General features: G+C 41.8%; 1 protein-coding gene and 1 long non-coding RNA gene across 3 annotated transcripts; both read right to left on the reverse strand.

Annotated features, from left to right (window-relative positions):
- Positions 1 to 728: 728 nt before the first annotated feature.
- Positions 729 to 1,540, reverse strand: LOC110016260. Its single transcript, XR_002291577.2, has 2 exons — positions 1,083 to 1,540; positions 729 to 985 (listed from the first exon to the last, which is right to left on the reverse strand). It is a non-coding gene; the product is annotated as an uncharacterized LOC110016260 (long non-coding RNA).
- An 11,456-nt stretch (positions 1,541 to 12,996) lies between these two features.
- LOC101162061 (G2/mitotic-specific cyclin-B2) lies at positions 12,997 to 18,680 on the reverse strand. 2 transcript variants are annotated; one of them, XM_020708472.2, is made up of 9 exons: positions 18,471 to 18,680; positions 17,991 to 18,116; positions 17,725 to 17,812; positions 16,470 to 16,639; positions 14,455 to 14,547; positions 14,159 to 14,314; positions 13,894 to 14,052; positions 13,642 to 13,820; positions 12,997 to 13,538 (listed from the first exon to the last, which is right to left on the reverse strand). In XM_020708472.2, exons 1-9 carry the CDS (start codon positions 18,522 to 18,524, stop codon positions 13,334 to 13,336), a joined length of 1,230 nt encoding a protein of 409 aa, XP_020564131.1. In that variant the 5' UTR covers positions 18,525 to 18,680; the 3' UTR covers positions 12,997 to 13,333. The 2 variants fall into 2 exon arrangements, with proteins under 2 accessions (XP_020564131.1, XP_004075918.1); XM_004075870.4 differs by having other exon boundaries at positions 14,449 to 14,547; positions 18,471 to 18,676.
- Between the last annotated feature and the right edge of the window lie 1,754 nt (positions 18,681 to 20,434).

Below are 20,434 nucleotides of genomic sequence, written 5' to 3' on the forward strand. Positions count from 1 at the left end.
AAGAAAACGCCTGGAGTATGATTCTCCAGAATGTGTAAGGCACCAGCACTCTTCCAACAGTAGGTGGCAGACGTGCGCTGGTAAACAGTAGAAGAAGAAGAACAAGAAAAATCCCCTTCTTTGCTTATGATAAAAGCACTTAGCGTGTTCTTGAACCTGCAACACATTCTGGGAGTAAAAGTACCGTAGCATCAGTCTGATTTGACAACTGTAGCACAGAAATACTAGCAGCCTACAAAGACCATTTAACAACAAAGCAAACGCAGAATCAGCAGTTGAATTCCCTAAAGAACATTTCAGGAGTTAAAGTAAATATCAGAGAAATGTGTTTTCATTTCTACAGGGGATTGCCCATGCAGGAAGCAGAATAATGTAAGCATTGTCCGTATTCAAAATCTTCCCGAGTTAATCAACATGTTCCCAAAAAAACTAAGAGGATGTAAGTGAAAAGAATTCACAATAGGGCTGCACGACTTTAATTTTAGAGTTGCCTTCAAATAATTTAAGCGCTGCTCTGTGGCAGCAGCAATAGTACATCCTTCCAACAGAAATGTCTGCACAGAATTGTTTTCAGTATCAGACCTTGAAAAAAAACATTAATTGTGAACACAAAGAAGGGTCACAAATATCTGCAGTTTCAAACAGTCTTTATACACTGACCTTTTGTGTAACACATTTTAAATGTGCCAAAATGTATTTTTTAGCCATGAAAAAAGAGATTTGATGTGACACGTGCTCTGTCACGGTGTGAGGGCTAAATAAAGTGGATTTCTTTCTGATAGCGTCATTGGGTGTACACACTGTCCAGCTGTAAGGTTCCAACGGTTATTGCAATTCACTTCGATTGGTTTCTACTTTTTGGTTTTTCTCAGTGTTTTATTTGTTTACTTCCTGGTTTCTTAGGAGCACTTCTTGTATCCAGGAGGTCAAGTGGACGGGAGGCTAGCCAAGATGGCGTCTGCTTAGGTACTTCCCTTCTGAGCTTCTGCAAAAGTTATCAGATATAATACCCGTTTCATTCAAAAGACAAGGAAAATATCTCAAACTCATTTTGAAAGAAGAAGGATCTTTTTATTTTTTACCTTAATGTCCAGTCGCGGGAGAAAAAGCTACCGTATTGAGGACCGCCACGTGTCATGACTATGCTAAGTCGTCACCAACTTTGGACATGGAAGCCTTTCTTCCTCCTCAAAGCAAGCCCCCAGCTGCAAAAAAAGCTCTATTGGCAGCTGGACAAAGCTCATCAGATTCAAATGAAGTCAAATGAATTGTTGCCAAATCACTACAAAGAAAACAGGATGGATCGGACTGAAACATTAACCTACCGATGCCCACATGGAAAACACACAAGTCCAAATTTTATTGATATAGGCTTAGTTCAATTTTTCCTCTTTTGGAAATGTCTCGAATACCTTCAGTATTCACAAAATATTGTTGAGCTATTATGTTTAACAACACTTATCGATGTGCAGGTTAAGCTCAGAAAATACGTTTTTCATAGTCTTTGAGAGTATTTTTTCATACGGCTACAACTTGAACACAGAGAATAAACAATTGTTTTCTTAAAATTGAGAATAGGTTGAAAAAGTGGCTTTGAGAAGTATCCAAACTCTGCAATCATTATGGGGGGCGATTTTAATATTACTTGAAACTCTCAAATTGATCGGCGGGCCCCCTCACATGATAATCGCAAAAACATATTTATCAAATCTTTTATGGAAAAGTTTAAGTTGGTCGATATCTGGAGACTCAAACATCCAAATATACCATCTTTCACATGGAGTAATAAATCTAGATTTCTTGATTAGACTTTTGGTTAATTTCCAGTGATTTACAAGATAAGGATATTTCAGTGAACATCGTACCGTGTCCACTAAGTGACCATCAAGCTGTTCGTATAGATATTGTTTTATGTCCCTCACAAAATGTCAGTAAATCTCATTATTGCAAATCGAAAAACGTGTTGCTCAAAATTACATAAGTGCAAATAAAAATTAACCATCTTCTATCAAAATTCTTCAATAAAGCCAAATTGGACAATTCTTTCACCGTTAACTGGAAGATGTTCAAATACGAATCAGCCGAGTTTTTAAGAACATTTGGTGGCAATTTAGCCAAACGAAGAAAGCAACAAGAACATGATCTCATCACAGGCACCTCGATAATTTCGCAAAAACCTCTGGACAGCAAATTAGATGAAACTATAAAATGATCAAACTACAGGAAGACTTGGATCAGATTTATAAAAGAAAAGCAGAAGGAGCTTTCATTAGATACAGAAAACAATGGCTTGAGCAGGGAGAGCAAAACTCTTCATATTTCTTTAAAATGGAGAAGCATCAAGTACAAATAAACACAATTACTGAGCTAGAGATCAATTACATAAATTGTAGAAATGCTAAAATAATCTCCAACTATTGCTCATCCTTTAACAAGAATCTGGACTCTTCACAATATTCTGAAAGAGAGGCTGAAATCTTTCTTAACGCTTTAAAAAATACCTGAACAATTAAAGATTCTGAAAGAGAAATTTGTGATAATCCAGTAAATCCTGAAGAAGTCTGTGACTGCATCAAACAAAACAACTCTCCAGGAACAGATGGGTTGACATCTGAATTGTATACATTATTCTCCCAGCAGATTGCGCTGTTTTTCCTGGAAGTTTACATTGAAAGTATTTCCAATGATACCTTACCCTTGAGCATGACCCCAGGACTGATTTCTCTTATCCCAAAACCTCACAAAGATTTACTCTATATTGTTAATTGGAGACCCATCTGTCTTCGTAACCCTTGTGCTATCTTAGATGACCCCCCCCTTACATTGACATGTTCTCCCTACCATGACAAAGGTGGATAAAGGTGGAAAGATTTCATGTAATCCGTGGACACCAGTGAAGATCACAAATCATTGATGAAAAAAGGTTCAGAGCTCTGTCTAGTGGGTCTGGATCAGAGTTGCTTAACCTTTTTGACACTGGGGCCCAATTTTCCCCGTACAACGTGATTCAAGGCCCATTCAAATAACATGTTAATGTAAATTGATCTACATCTCATTCGATTTTTGTTTAATGATTACATCAAGTCATTTTATGGTTTATTAAAGTAAAATCTTGTGGGAAAAAATGCTACAATATGATCATCTCAAAGACATTTAATTTCACCCTGAACAGCTGTCATGCTTAGCACAAATTAGAATTCCAAAAACATTTATAAGGGATTTTGATAAATAAAATTGTGTGGTAATAAAGCAAGCACACTTGAAAATAATTTTGAAATTAAATAAACTGTAATTGACACTTAAATAAAGTTCCAATTAAAATATTACCTTACAAAATGCTGATGAACTTGACAAATTAGTGGTCTTAACTTTTGTACCATATGTTTCTCTCCAAATCTGTGACAAATTAACAACAGCCACAACAGTCTGTTTTTTAACATGCTATAAATCACATTTCATGTTAACCTCTTAATGCGAGACTTGGGCCTGTCTCTTAGACCTGATCAAGTCCAGTCTGGGTGGAATGGGGGAAAGGCTCACTCTAAGGGTAGCCTCCAGTGATGCTCTGAGTCTGCTGCGAGCCTTGGTCTTAGTTGTGGCTACAGTTGAGAATCCTGATTCACACAGGTATGTGGTTGTGAAAGGAAGAAGGACTTTAACAGCCCTCAGTGCTAGAAGTGGGTACTCCTTTGAGACCACAATCCAGAAGGAACCTAGGTCCAGTTTGCCCCACTGCCCTTTTAAAGTGCTGTCAGTGGAAACTTCCAGAAGCTGTGATTCCAGATGTGAGGGCAAAGCAACATCATTTTCAGTGGGATCAACTGAAAATGGGTCCACAACCCACATGTGTCCCTCCCTGGGATCCTCAGGAAAGTATTCAGCAAATTTCTCTGCCAGTTGTGAGAGATGCTGAGAGACTGAATGACTGATCTTCACCTGAGGTGAGCTTTCCAAAATGTCAGACAAAAGTGGAAACATGTCCAGTCTCTCTTCATGGGCCCTCTTACTCCACAAAGAAAGTTTTCTCTGGAAAGCTTGAACTTTGTCTGCAACAAAAAATATGTTGCTATTTCTCCCTTGAAGTGAGATGTTCAGCTGGTTCAGAAGTGAAAAAATGTCAGAGAGGTAGGCAAGTTTAGCTATGAATGTGGCGTTGGTGTAATGATGTGCAAGAGGAGATTTCTTATCAGTGAGAAAGGAGAAAACTTCCTTCCTAAGCTCAAAGATCCGTGTGAGAACAAGCCCTCTTGAGAGCCATCTCACCTCACTATGGTAGAGCAGCTTGACATGATCTGCTTCCATGCCCTCACAAAGTTGAGCAAAACATCTGGAGTTCACAGCATTACTTTTAATGAAGTTGATGGTTTTCACAGTGACATCCATCACCTCATGGAACTCCGGAGACATTTTTTTTGCTGCAAGGTTTTCACGGTGGAGAAAACAATGGGTCCATTTAGCTTCTGGCGCAAGATCAAGTATCTGCTTGATGACACCGCGATGCCTGCCAGTCATTGACGCTGCGCCATCACTGCACACTCCAACACAGTTCTGCCAGTCAAGGCCATTCTCAGTGAGGTAGTGATCCATGCAGCGGAAACATTCCTCAGCTGTAGCTCGAGTTGGAAGTTCTCCACAAAACAGAATGTCTTCTTGCAAAGAGCTATCCCACCGGTAGCGAACAAAAACCAACAGCAGCGCAGCTTTTTTGACGTCAGTTGACTCGTCCAGCTGCAAAGAGAAAAAGGGGCTCTTTCTTATTCTCCCCAGAAGCTGCTGCTCAATGTCTGAGGCCATGTCAGCAATACGGTGACTCACAATGTCATTCGACAGCGGGATGGTCTTGAGCTTCTTTGCTGCAGCCTCACCAATCATCTCACGGCACATGTCCACAGCGGCAGCAGAACCAGTTCCTCCGCTATGGTGAACGCTTTCTTACTCTGCGCCACACGTCTGGCTACGAAGTAGCAGGCCTTTAACGCACACTTAGCGTCGCCAGTCAGTGACACGATGGACCTCCTCTGCATCTGAAGCCCATCATCCTTTCTTTTGAAATAATCTACTGGCTTTCCAATGAGCTTCGGATGTTTGGTTTCCAGATGGCGCTTTAATTTTGACGGTTTTAGTGCTTCATTGGATAATGTTAGCCCACACTCAACACACTGGGCTCTGGGCTCTGCCTCACTGCCTCCGTTCACAAAGCCAAACTTTATAAAATCAGGGTTGTATTTTCGTATAAATTTCGCCTTTGAAGAGGGACTGGCATAACTTTGTACTTCATTTTTTCGTTTTAAAAACTTCTCCATGTTTTCTGCAACTGTTTTCTTTACTCTTGTAATCAGGATCTCCCGTTTATTCTATAAAAAGTAGCATCAGAGAACAATTACCACACTAGAATGTCAACGGCACTGTGCTGCGAGTCAGAGGACAGAAAATAAAAATCTTCGACAGTTTTAACACAAATAAAATGGACATTGTGCCATCAGTCTGCGGTAAGACTCCAAGACAAGTTGGAGTCCAAGAAAGAACATAGTCTTGCAGCTGTCCAAAGCAGTGACGTGCGGTGAGGTTGATGACTGGTGAGGCACTGACTCCTCTGGAGTCAGATTTACAATGAAAGAGCTAAATATTTAACCATTAATCCAACAACAGCTAAAATCTTATAAAATACACAAAATCATATTTGTCCTACAGAGAACACTTCTTTTATAGATGGATGGAACACTCTCCTTGGTTAAAATTTAGTCATATGCACTTTAAGAATAAAGATGTGTTCAGCACGCATTTGACCCTCAGTAACGATTTCTGGTATTTTTCCATCTTCAAATTCTGGAGCTTTAATAAGTTATCAAATATTGTCTGTGAAAATTATCATAAAAATAAAATAAATGATTTTACTTACATTTTTATCCACTTTTACTCCCATGTTATTTTTTTTAAAAGCAAACATTTAAAAACATATTTGTCTTCACTTTTTGCGTCTGTCTGCCGATCCTTCTTCACAAAAACTCTGTGATCTGTTGAAAAATTCTTCCTTATTTTCCTTTATTTTATGAGTTTCTCATCCTCTGTCTGTTTCTACGGAACTAGTGTAGCTACAAAGCAGCTGTCAGCTCACGTCTGCCCCCTGCTGGTGAGGCATACCTCACCTGAAGCCGTTTCTGCAGGCCTAAAGCAGCGCGTCCACGGCACGTCTCAGTATTGAGTCTGGCCGTCAGACATGAGGCACAGCGCTCCCGAGCCTCACCCGGAGATTCACATATTCAGCTCCGTCTGTGATCGCGGAACGCTCAAATTCGGCGATTTTAACCTCAGAAACCTTGGAAAATGTGTTAAGTTGACTGAAAATGTATATTTAACACAGATCAGTGGAAAATAATGTTTACTTAATTTACCTTTTTCTATTTTATCACGATTATAACAGGTGAGGCTCCGCCTCACTTGCCTCACCTGACCGCACGTCACTGGTCCAAAGGCTCTTTTTTAAACTGTGTATTAGGCCCGATCTTACCGCTAGTCCAGTATGGAAGCGATTTTGTAGCATTAATAAAAAGCAAAGTCAAAACCAGAAATGCTTTTTCATTTTCAAAATGAAGCTGCATTTTTTGACTAAAAAAGAAAATGAAAAAGCAATCCACCAAAATGCTTTTTCTTTTCCTTCCTCAACACAGCTTATTCTGTCACTTAATTAAAATTAAAATTAAAATGGTATTTGACATTTCATTTTCAAGACGTTCCATGGTAAATGTGTAGCATAATTCATTTAGAAATGTTTAATTTGACATTCAAAATGGATTAATAGAAATGCTTTTTAATTTTCAAAATGAAGCTGCATTTTTTGACTCAAAATTAAAAAGAAAAAGCAATACTTCAAAATGCTTTATCATTTCCTTCCTCAACACAGCTTTTTCTGTCACCTAATTAAAATGATAAAGAAAATGGTATTTGACATTTCATTTTAAGAAAGGTCCATGGTAAATGTGTAGCAAAATTCATTTAGAAATGTCTTATTTGACATTTAAAATGGATTAACAGAAATGCTTTTTAATTTTCACAATGAAGCTGCATCAAATGCCTCAAAATTCAAATGAAAAAGCAATATTTCAAAATGCTTTTTCATTTTATACTTAAAACCGCTTATTCTGTGTCATAATTAAAACGAAAATGCAAAGAGGGGATTGCATTTGCAATTTCAAATCCACCCTGCAAAACTTGGAGCAATATTCATTTAGAAAAAGCATTAGCAGAGGGGAGGCGGGGCGATGACGTCACTGCTTTCTCCGTGTGGACACTACTGGAAACACAAATTCATTTGATGGTTTCTCAGATCGCAGCAGCATTTCCGCCTTCAGCGATCATCGGGAGCTTCGCGCTCCGCTAGGCGAAGGCAGCTGGCGGTCCGAAGAACAAAAGCTTGTCCGCGGTGCGTCAGGAGGAGGACCGCAGAAGGCGGACATGCTGCTATGTAGTCCTGAGAAGCTGTGGAAACTCATCAGAAGTTCACAACCAACTCAAAGCTGTCTTCTCTGCCGCTAACACAGTCTGCTCCTGGTGCGTGTGTGTGTGTGTCAGCGGCCGCATTTCGTTTTAATTATGACACAGAATAAGCGGTTTTAAGTATAAAATGAAAAAGCATTTTGAAATATTGCTTTTTCATTTGAATTTTGAGGCATTTGATGCAGCTTCATTGTGAAAATTAAAAAGCATTTCTGTTAATCCATTTTAATTGTCAAATAAGACATTTCTAAATGAATTTTGCTACACATTTACCATGGACCTTTCTTAAAATGAAATGTCAAATACCATTTTCTTTATCATTTTAATTAAGTGACAGAATAAGCAGTGTTGAGGAAGGAAATGAAAAAGCATTTTGAAGTATTGCTTTTTCTTTTTAATTTTGAGTCAAAAAATGCAGCTTCATTTTGAAAATTAAAAAGCATTTCTATTAATCCATTTTAAATGTCAAATTAAACATTTCTAAATGAATTATGCTACACATTTACCATGGAACGTCTTGAAAATGAAATGTCAAATACCATTTTAATTTTAATTTTAATTAAGTGACAGAATAAGCTGTGTTGAGGAAGGAAAAGAAAAAGCATTTTGGTGGATTGCTTTTTCATTTTATTTTTGAGTCAAAAAATGCAGCTTCATTTTGAAAATGAAAAAGCATTTCTGGTTTTGACTTTGCTTTTTATTAATGCTACAGAATTGCTTCCATAGTCCAGCAACTGAAAGAACGAGAGGGACGCAGACCACCTACAGTTTTGATTTAATTCAGGGTTGTTATAATTTGTTTAAGTTACTCTTTCATTAAGTTTTGACCGAAATCGATCGTTATAAAGTTAACGTTATTAACAGAGAGAACATTAGTACGTCTTACCATCAATCGGATCTCCTAGCGTTTGCCCGGGAAACTGCAGCAGCCCTCGCGGCCCACAGGTTCAGAACAGATTTTTTTTCGCGGCCCACTAGTTGGCGCTCGCGGACCGAGATTGGGCCGCGGCCCCATGGTTAAGAATCACTGATCTAGACCCACTAGACCTTTTTCTTCAATGATTTGTGATCTTCACTGGTGTCCATGGATTACATGAAATCTTTCCACCTTTATCCACCTTTGTCATGGTAGGGAGAACACGTCAATGGAAGGGTGGGGTCATCTAAGATAGTACAAGGGTTACTGACAAAAGATCAAAGATGATGATGCGTACATGTCTGATGTCATACTGATATACTGATGTCATTTTTGGCATACTGCCACACGCCCCTACCCCTCCCCCACAGTCTCTAAGCATGTGGCATGTTTGATGTTTGAATTTCTGAATGCCTCTGAGGCTCCAGCCAGAGCTGCTGCAGAAGACTTTCTTGCTCCAAAAGTAAGTCAGCTCGTGTTGAAGGAGACTTCTAAGGACCGGCAGGTTCCTTCAACACAGATCTACACTTGCAAACCATCAGACGGCCGTACTAAGGAGGGTTTCTGGAGCCCGACAGGTCTAGATTCTTCAAAAAGGATAATTTACGCAGGCCTGTTAAAAAACTAAACAAAATAAAAAAATGTAAAAAAGTCTCCCAACTCAGGATCCCAGCTCCACAACAACAAGGGATCCTTTTCAGAAGTTCTTCTTGCAGTTGTGGACGTCACCAGTCACTTTCAGGTGATTGATTTTGGAACAGGACGAGTGACGGTGGGACCCCGCAACTCCACCTTTGGTCAGACGCTCCACAGATGATCATTCAATCTTCTGTCTCCAATGAGTTCTGTGTCTTTGTGGCTAAAAAAAAGATTTGATACAGTCATTCCCTTGGTGCCTCCTTCCCAGAGAGAGATGAATCTTTACATCATCTCCCCAGCCCGGCTGGTTTTGAAGAATGCCTCTTGGATGCTTTCTGTGCAGAGGTGTCAGTATCAAGGCCTGGATGAAGTCCACACAGAAGTTGTGGAGCAGAGTGTGGGGGAAGCATGTGCTCCTCACAGCTTCATCAGGTCCCCAGCACCACAGGAACCTGCAGTGACTGAGCCTATGGTAACTGAAGAGGGGCTGCTGCACTGCCTCAAAGCGGTTGCTGCCATGATCCACTTTCCTGCAGAGGGAGCAGATCCATGGCACAATCATGTTTCTGTCCTCCAAGGACTGACCCGCAACGGCTCTTTTCAGAGCCACCCACAAAACCTTGAAGAGCTTGATTTTCTCTTTTTGCTGTTTATAGTCCTAACTTCTAAAGGACTATATTAGTGTAGTTCTTGATAATGCTAAAGATTAAAACATACAATATACAAATAAACTAATAGTTATTATCTATACTATTTTTTAATTTAAAGTTTGTTTTTTAAAAACTCATCTTTTGCCCCTACTACAGGAGCCAAAGTACAACCCCCTCCCACAGCAGCAGAGCACTGGCAGAAGAATTGAACAGCTTCTTTGTCCGCTTTGAAACCTTGTCTCAACTACAGCCCCCACAGCACCAACACCAATGCTCTACTCATCCATCAGGAAAATGAGGTGAGAGGAACCCTGAGAGCTACGAAACCAGGAAAGCTGCAGGACCAGACGTCATCCTGGGCGCCGTTATCAAGGAGTGTGTGGATGAGCTGGCTGGTGTCCTTGGTGTCCTAAACTGTTCCACCTCTCTTTGTCCCATGTTCCAAGCTGCCTTAAATCCTCCACCATCCTCCCTGTCCCCAAAGAGTTGTCCATGAACTGCATCAATGACTACAGACCATTAACCCTTATGTCTGTAACCACAAAGTGCTTGGAGCGAATCCTGCACGGTCCCCTAACTCCCTTAGACCCCTCCAGTTCGCCTACAGTAACTTCTCTGAGACCAACTTATTCTACAAATTTATACCATGATCCAGGTAAATATTCGATTCAGATTGGCTGCTAGGTGTGGACTAAATTGTGATCTACAGTGATAATGCATGCCTAAAAAGGTACTGGTCACATAGCTTCAATGTTCCATATCCCTGCACTGGCTTCTTCAAAATTAACTTTTGCTTCATCATCTGGACGAAAACAACAGTAAGAGGTGAACCTTCTCTTTGAAATGATGCTTTTTTTAACCCATCATGACGATCAGCACACACAGTACAGACTAAAGGTTTGGACACACCTTCTCATTCAAAGAGTTTTCTTTATTTTCATGACTATGAAAATTGTAGATTCACACTGAAGGCATCAAAACTATGAATTAACACATGTGGAATTATATACACAACAAAAAAGTGTGAAACAACTGAAACTGTCATAATGTAGGTTCTTCAAAGTAGCCACCTTTTGATTTGATTACTGCTTTGTACACTCTTGGCATTCTCTTGATGAGCTTCACCTGAAATGGTCTTCCAACAGTCTTGAAGGAGTTCCCAGAATGCTTAGCACTTGTTGGCCCTTTTGCCTTCACTCTGCGGTCCAGCTCACCCCAAACCATCTCCACTTTTCAGGTCTGGTGACTGTGGAGGCCAGATCATCTGGTGCAGCCCCCCCATCCCTCTCCTTCTTGGTCAAATAGCCCTTACACAGCCTGGAGGTTTGTTTGGGGTCATTGTCCTGTTGAAAAATAATTGATGGTCCAACTAAACCCAAACTGGATGGAATAGCATGCTGCTGCAAGATGCTGTGGTAGCCATGCTGGTTCAGTATGCCTTCAGTTTGGAGTAAATCTCCAACAGTGTCACCAGCAAAGCACCCCCACACCATCACACCTCCTCCTCCATGCTTCACGGTGGGAACCAGGCATGTAGAGTCCATCCATTCACCTTTTCTGCGTCGCACAAAGACTCTGTGGTTGGAACCAAAAATCTCCAGTTTGGACTCATCAGACCAAAGCCCAGATTTCCACTGGTCTAGTGTCCATTCCTTGTGTTCTTTAGCCCAAACAAGTCTCTTCTGCCTGTTGCCTTTCTTTATCAGTGGTTTCCTAGCAGATATTCTACCATGAAGGCCTGATTCACACAGTCTCCTTTAACAGTTGTTGTAGAGATGTGTCTGCTGCTAGAACTCTGTGTGCCATTGACCTGCTCTCTAATCTGAGCTGCTGTTAACCTGCCATTTCTGAGGCTGCTGACTCGGATGAACCTATCCTCCCCAGCAGAGGTGACTCTTGGTCTTCCTTTCCTGGGGCGGTCCGCATGTGAGCCAGTTTCTTTGTAGCGCTTGATGGTCTTTGTGACTGCACTTGGGGACACTTTCAAATTTTTCCCAATTTTTCGGACTGACTGACCTTTATTTCTTCTAGTAATGATAACCACTCGTTTTTCTGTACTTATCTGCTAATTTCTTGCCATAATCCAAATTCTAACAGTCTATTCAGTAGGATCATCAGCTGTGTATCCACCTGACTTTTGCACAACACAACTGATGGTCCCAACCCCATTTATAAAGCAAGAAATCCCACTTATTTAACCTGACAGGACACACCTGTGACGTGAAAAACATTTCCGGCAACTACCTGGAGGTATCTACAGGGGGCCCCCTCTGAGCCTGGCTGGATGGGTGGGTGGTCCCCCTCCTCCCGGGTTGCTTGGGTCCTGTTGCCTGGGGCGCTCCTGGCCAGGGGGTCTCTCCCCCCCTCTCCTGGTCTGGCTGGGTAGGATCTGGTTCCCCTCATGAACACACGGTTCACTGCGGCAGCATGCATGTATCTCCACCCCCACGTGCACGTGCACACTGCTCCCTGTCTGCTTCATCCCTCGTCCTAACACAGTGTATTGATGGACAGATTTCTTCCGCTCATCTTCGTGTCAGATTTTCACCTTTGATGTAATATCTTTCCAGCAGATCTGGTATAATTGTTACAGCTTAAAATATTAACTCATTCAAATCAGCGTTTGTATCCCCACCTCTCTTCCTTTTATTCTCTTCCACCCCCCTCACATTCTTCCCCTCTCCCTCCCCACACACACTAAATGTAACAAATAAAATATAAACAAAACGGGGATTACTGTATACAAATTTACACTCTGGTTTTTCAAAGTTATATAACCTCTTTTTGTGATGGTAAAACCTGTCCAACAAAAGGACTGCAGCTCTAATCTGTTTGCTCAGTTGTTGGACAGAACAAGTTAAAAAAATAAATAAAAATGCGGTTTGTGCCCTGCTGTAATTGTATTACGCCAAGTCAGTACGACGACAGAGCGGAGAAAGAAAAAGGCTGAAGCAAGATTCACGACATTTGCACCAAGCCTCTTCCAACTGTTTGTGGTAAACATGTGCAAGTAGAAAAGCAACCCCCCCTCCCCCCGCTTGTCCAGTGTGAACTCCATGGGAACTCCATGCGTCTTCAAGAATGCGTGTTTAGTGCATTTTTAAACATACATCTCATGCCAGGTGTGACCGTGGCTTTAAGGTGGCATTTGCTGCCAACATCATGACACCAAAGATTTAGAAGAAAGGTCAACCTAAACTCCACGGATCTTTCATTTGTCGGTATTCCAAATTTCCATAAGTTTTCTGGTCAAAGAGTTTTTTCATATGAGAGTAAAGATCTCAGTGTTGCGACTCATCTCAAAACTTTGCAGCGGGCACTTTATTTTTACATTAAAACTTTCTCCAAACTTGACAGACAGGCCACATTCTCTCCACAAGTAACAAGAAAACGTCAGAAAAAAAAAATAAACATTTCTAGTATTTTCTAAATTGGCTGCGAGTTAAGATCATAAAACACAGGCTTATTCATAAGCATGCAAACGGCAAGCGTCTTGTCAACACCGGACAACAGTCATACCTTTCTTACCCAACAACAGTTACAGCTTCTTATGATCCGTAGCCAAGAATGTTCTGCTTTGACTTGAATCTTTAAGTTTTTTTGATTTTTTTTTCACTACTTACACCCTTTAAGTTCACAAGTGTAATTTGGTTCCTTTAAGAGGGGCTTGTGAAGAGCATACACCTAACAGACCAGCAGGATTCCTCAGACCTGGGTGTCTGCTAACATGCATCCTCTCTGGGGAGGAGAACTTAATAAAAGTAGCAGAGTTCTCATGGGTCTGGACCCTGGAAGCAGCAGTGGCTAGAATCTGCATGATCCTTAGAAGAATGGTTTGACTGCAAGAGAAAGTGAGAAAAAAAAAACCCACAAATCTTAAATGCTAAATGTGGAACAAGATGTGGAACAAGATGGGAAACTAAAAGGAGTGAAGCTCAGCACCTGCCAACATGGATGCTGGAGGTCAGACACCAGGCAGCCTCTCCTTCAGGGGTTGGAGACTCCTGGAGAACATGGCGAGCCAAGCAGAGGGCTGCTCCAGCCAGCTGGGCGGGTAGAAACACCACACACTGGGCCTCTTGGAGAGACAACTCCAGCAGATAGCGGGCCATCCACACCATCTGGAGGCACAGATCACCGGGTGGATGGCATTTAAAACTCACTGCAGTCCCAGTCCCGTGGCAGTGTTCCTACCATGGCGCTGCAGCGGGCAACCGCGGCGAAGAGGAGGAGGAAATGCAAAGGGGGGCTGTGAGATAGATCAAACTTCAGCGCACAAAGGAGTCGGCGCTCCATTCGCAGCAGCTGGCGTTTCGTGTAGGCATGGTCCATTAAGCTGCAGAGATCAGACACCTGGAAGCATCAGAGGATTCCTCAAACTAGGACACCTTTCATTAAGACAGAGCAGATGAGTCTCAACACTCCAGCAGCCTCATCACAGGAGCTGAAATCAACTTACCTCTGGGAGGAGGCTCTCCTCTTTTTTCGCTGCAATTAAGAGGCAAACCATTCCGAGGAGCTGCAAGTTTGCTGTGGTGACCTTGAGCTGTCGCAGGGAGTGGTTGAGGAGGTGAATGGCCAAATACAGGGTGTCTTCTTGGAAATGCAGCAGCTCCTAGCAGGACATTAGAGCGGGTTTTAATGCTTCAAAATAATGTCATTTTTCCAGTCCCTTTTAGAAAAGGCATTTGCTTTTTAGAAATATGTACAAATAACCACCATTTGTAGGAGTAAAAAGGGGAACCTCACATGAACTTGTACCATCCAGTCCACCAGGATTGCTCGGGTAGAATCAGTGAAATGACGAGGGAGGTCAGCATTTGGGAAAGAGTTCTGCGTTTGAGTTCTCTACAGGTTTAAAAGAAAAGTCCAAAAAAGGTATGTAAATAAAAGAAAGAGGCTGTGCTAAGTAGATTCCAAAAAAAATGGTTAAAGTTCCACTCTGATCATCTTTTGATCTATTGTAAAAGCATTTCCAGTGTCCTTTCATTTTGCGATAAGGCTATGCCATCTTTAGCCTAGAAAAACCAAAACAAAAAACGTTTGTTTATGTAGGACAGTTTTTGCAGGGCGGCAGGAGTTCTAAAATTCACCTCAGAGTTGTAAGCAGGGCTGTTTGTGCAGAGTTAGCCTACCCCTACTTCCCATCATCCATCTGTTTACACTCTACCACTAGCTTACAAAAATGAGGAGCAGTATTGGAGACATCCAGCTGCTCAGTTTTGAGTCAGATTCCAGCTCAGACGAGGAAACAAAAACGTACATGGATCTAGTCCACTACAAGTGGAAGCATCAGAATGGAGCAGAGCAGGGAGCTTGAGACCTGCAGATTGTAGCACCTATGACACTGCTTTTTCCAGACGCATTTTTCATCTACTTCGGATTCACAACAATCTGAAGAAAGACCGGCTTAGAAATGTAGTTTTCAGCTCAATTTTCTTGAAGTCCACTATATTCCCAAAAGTATTGGCTCACCTGCCTTGACTCATTTGAACTGAAGTGGCATTTCATTCCTAACCCGTAGAGTTCAGTATGATGTGGGCCCCCCTTTTGCTGCCGTTACAGCTTCAGCTCTTCTAGGAAGGCTGTCCACAAGGTTGAGGAGTGTTTCTAGGAGTTTCTGCCCTTTCCTCCAAAAGCGCATTTATAAGGTCACACACTGATGTTGGTGGAGAAGGTCTGGCTCTTCGTCTCCGCTCTAATTCATCCCAAAGGTGTTCTGTCGGGTTCAGATCAGGACTCTGTGCAGGCCGGTCAAGTTCATCCACACCAGACTGTCCTCCATGTCTTTATGGACCTTTGCTTTGTGTACTGGTGCACAGTCATGTTGGAAGAGGAAGGGGCCGCTCCAAACTGTTTCCACAAGGTTGGGATCATGGAATTGTCCAAAATGTTTTGGTGTCCTGAAGCATTCAGAGTTCCTTTCACTGGAACTAAGGAGCAGAGCACAAGTCCTGAAAAAGAGGCCCCATACCATAATTCCTCCTCCAGCTAATATCACACTCGGCACAATGGAGTCCCAAATGTACGGTTCTCCTGGCAAACTCCAAACCCAGACTCGTCCATCAGATTGTCAGATGGAAAAGAGTGATTCATCACTCCAGAGAAAGCGTCTCCACAGCTCTAGAGTCCAGTGGCGGCTCACTTTACACCACTGCATCCGACGATTTGCGTTGCACTTGGTGATGTGCGGCTTGGATGCAGCTGCTCGGCCATGGAGACCCATTCCATGAAGCTCTCTGCAGCTATTGACTGTGCAGAAAGTCAGCGAGCTCTTTGCACTATGTGCTTCAGCATCAGCTGACCCCTCTCCTACCACTTCATGGCTGAGCTGCTGTTTCCAAACTTCTCCATTTTCTTCTGAGAGAGATAACAGTTGACTGTGGAAAATTTAGGAGTGAGGAAATTTCAGCACTGGATTTGTTCCACAGGTGGCATCCTAGGACAGTTCCATGCTGGAATTCACTGAGCTCCTGAGAGCGGCCCATTCTTTCCCAAATGTTTGTCACAAACAGTCTTGATTTTATACACCTGTGGCCAGGCCAAGAGATTAGGACACCAGATTCTGATCATTTGGATGGATGAGCCAACACTTTTGGTAATATAGCGCATGTCCTCCATCATTAGCAAAATGCCGCAAAAACATGTTAAAAACACCAAAAATACGGTTTTCATCAGAGTGGGTCTTTAAAGACAACAGCAAATCGGGTTAAAAACTATTTTAAAAAAGGAAAAATAAAAAGATGCTTTTGTGGACCACAGCTTCTCACCATCATGTCCAAAAACAAATCCCAGGCAAAAGTCCTGTCACAAATGAGGTCCAGTTTCTCAAGCGCCATCTCCACCTCATGACGCAGTAAGCTGGGAACCAGAGCATCCAGGCTGTGAAGACCCTGCAGCCCATGAGGGTAAAGCAGCACCGGCTTCTCAACACATTCATCTGTTGGACAGGTTGCAGAAGGAAAACCAGAATGAGAGGCATCTTCCTTAAGTTTTTTTATACAATTCATAAAAGTATTCCAATTAGTTTATTTTATTCATTTCAAGCATATTTTAAAAAACAACAACTGATAAATAAACACCTTCACTGATAATCAGTCAGGCAATATTTTTTAGTTAAGGGAAAAAAAACAACTTGGTAGAAAGGTAGAATCTGTAGCTTATTAAAGCCATTTAATTAGGACGCAAAAAACTTTGACACAAGATAAAACAAAAATTATATTGCTGGAAATCTTGAGCTTGTTCAGAAAAAAAAAAAAAAAGTTTGCCCGGAGTCTCAGCAATATTCTAGGTGTTGTGACTCCAAAGACCTTGCATTCTAATAAAAATTGTTTAGAAAACATTAAATATTCAAATTTTTGAGAAACTGTGCTGTGGAAGAGTGCTTGGCGCTCTTGCCCCTGGTTCAATTCCCATCTGGGGGGCCTGAAACAGAACACCAATGGGGACCGTTCTGTGTGGAGTTTGCATGTTCTCCCAGTTTGTGCGTGGGTTCTCTCCGGGTCTCCGGCTTCCTCCCACCGTCCAAAAACATGCTTCATAGGGTTTGGTGGTTAGTCTAAATTGTCCATAGGTGTGAGTGTGAGAGTGCGCGGGTGTGTGATTGTGGCCCTGTGACAGACTGGCGACCTGTCCAGGTTGTCCCCTGCCTTCACCCGCAAGTGGCCGGGATAGGATCCAGCAGCCCGTGACCCCGAAAGGGAACAAACGGATCAGAGGATAAATGAATGAATGAATGAATGAATGAATGAATGAATGAATGAATGAATGAATGAATGAATGAATGAATGAATGAATGAATGAATGAATGAATGAATAAATGAATGAATGAATGAATGAATGAATGAGAAATTTGTTTATATCAATGTTCATCTTTTTGAAAAGAAGTGGAATTTGCAAAAAAAAAAATTTGATAAATATTAATTCATGGATGTCGTACACTTGACATTTATGCCAAAAATAATTAGTTTTAAAGCGTTAATCTGGCCATTAACGCTTTAAAAAAAGAGACAAAAAAAACCTCACCAGCCACAGTTTCAGCAGAGCTCGCCCTACTGTCCACATGGAATCCCAGGATGATGCTCTCATTCGTTTGAGCTGACAACCTCCTTTCCTGCATAGATCAGGGAAATACTGGGAATTAGAAATGTTTTAGACCTTAAAGATGCCAACTTTACCAAAATTCGAGGCGCACTGTGTCTAGAGTTCTCTTTGGAGTTTCATTGATTGGATAAATTGAGAACAAACACTGGAACAGGCCTTAAACAAAATGTAAACAACAAAAAAGGTACCCATCTGCTCTCCGTTTCCATTTTAACCGGGGCCATCCTGGACTCGTCCGTCTCTGCGGGCTGCCGCCGGTCTGTTGGCGCGCACGCGTTCGCCCGGGCCCTCAGTGGGACTCTCCTTTCATCCGCCTGAAACCGCGAAAAACACGCGTGGGGACGGCCTGCTGGGTCAGTCAGTGTCACCAGGAGGGTACACCAACCCTTCCATCGAAACCTCAGCCACACCTGATGAAGAAGCTACACTTTTCTGAGGCGTGGAGTTTTTTCCCCCCCCCCACAAACCGAGATTTGCGCAGAAAGGAGTTTAAATGGACCAACCAAAAGCTGCTTTTCTGTGGCCCACACATGAAAATGTAATTTCATGAGAAACTATGAAAACCAAACACCTAAAAATGTATAATTAGATTTTATGGCTTGTTTTATTTATGTATTTTTTTTAAGTAAGAAGAAAAGATTGGATCAGTTTGAGCGCGCACGGTTCACCTTCTTGTGTAAGTCCAACAGGGGCTTGGAGTCGCAGAACCCAGTCCTGGCCATGGTCACATCAGCCGGGGGCCAAGGTTCCGTGTCGGGCCGCTGCAGCTACTTATCCACGGTGGTCGGCGGAGGCCTGAAGCGCATAGCAGCCGCGCAGCCTGAAGCCGCGCTAATAAACGCAGCTGGCCCGCACTGATTGGAGCGGGGGACCGGTGTCAAGAAGATCCACTTCTGAAATCACCTCCCGCTCAATGCATGCAGGACAGCGGATTGGTGCTCAGCGTCTGCGTTTGGATTAGAGGATGAAGAATGCAGGCCTACAATCAAAATTGTTTGGTGTTGTTGCTTTTTTTTTTTATTTTGGAAACAATTTAAGACAATTCTACCTCCGAGTTTAGCGCCGCCAAAATAAAATAAAATGATATTACAAGAATAAAGTCTCATGATTACAGTTGTGGCTTTTTTTTCCGTCAATCTCCTAAATTACTTTTTGTAAACTGGCCCTAAAACTGCAATTCAGATTCATTAGACAAAAAATAATAATAATAAATTAATAAACTGGGAAATTCCTATATTAATCATTAAAAAAAATTGCAGGTAGGGCCCATAAAAAGGAAACTTACAGATTTAAATTTAAGATAACTCAAATAAATGCACCCCCCCCCCCCCAAATACTAGCTTCTTTTTTTTCAGAAATATGCAAATAAAATCTGATGGTAAATGAACCCATATTATATGGAAAACCATTTCAGAGATTATATTATTTCATGCTGAAGAACAAAGAAAACACAGGCTTTTATTTTGGTAAAAATGTTTACTGGCACATTATTGTGGCAAATGTTATAAGCTTCCATACTGTAGCAGGCATCACCCATTACATTACATTGGAAAGTCTTGCAGAAGAGACTGAAAACTTGTGAAGAAACAGCTTTTTTTTCTCTTCACTGCTCCCTTAGCCTCAACTATCAGCATCAATCACAAAAAAAAAAATAAAAAAGATGCAAACCAAAGAGAACTCTGTGAGCGGCATCCGGTGTGACATTCCTGACTGCTTGACACATTCAGGTTCACAGAGAAGTTTTAAGGTCATCTTAGTAAAGCTGCAAATCAAAGACTACTATAAGCTGCCGGCCTACTACCGTTCTACCATGTCTGCATTCATCAAGAGTTGTCTTTTTTTTTTGGTATTTACACAATAATGAAGAGGCACTTGTTGTGCCAGTGTATGCCTACAGGAGAGGTCATGGGGGTTCAGTTGCATGTTTGTTTTAAGCTGAGAAGCATTGGTGAAAGCGTGGCCAGCAGCGAGGTTCCGTGTATGGCTTTACAACCAGCTGGAGTCCAACAGCACCCCCTTGTGGCCCAAGATAGCAATAAAGGCAAGTCCGCAGCGAGGTCCATCATCCGGGTCCAAAGCAGGCCTCTTGGACGGAGGGCTGTGCTTGAGTCAGGGAGGAGAGTGCTGGAGTGGCGAAGGGTCAGCAAAAGCCAGAGGATTGCATTATGGTCTGCAGGAACCCCGGCCACCTCATGGTCACTGGTGAGTGGAAAAAGCTGCTTCTCGTCTGTGTTGCCACTCTCGTCTCGCAGACACTCACCCACACAAACCCAGGATAAACAGAAATCAAGACATGATGGAGGGATATCCAAGAGGATCGTTTGCGCAAAACACAACTAGTGATTCTAGCTGGGTTTAAAACAACACACTGATCACAATCAGATTGATCTTTTATCCAAAAATGCATTAAAAAAATTACAATTATTTGAGTTTTTAAGACCAATGCAGCTTTTTCTATTAAAATTCCTTCTTATATTTTGAAAAAAACTTTTTTTTTAAATCAATCAATTATTATTAGAGAAATATTAGAACTTGTCTACTTCCACTCTTATTTTGTTAAATTAAATCCGTTTGTGAACTATGGATAGGGATTGCTCAGCTGTATCAGAGGTAAAAGCATTAAATTTAAACA

The sequence above is a fragment of the Oryzias latipes genome, chromosome 13 (assembly GCF_002234675.1).
Source record: "Oryzias latipes chromosome 13, ASM223467v1".
NCBI lineage: Eukaryota > Metazoa > Chordata > Actinopteri > Beloniformes > Adrianichthyidae > Oryzias > Oryzias latipes.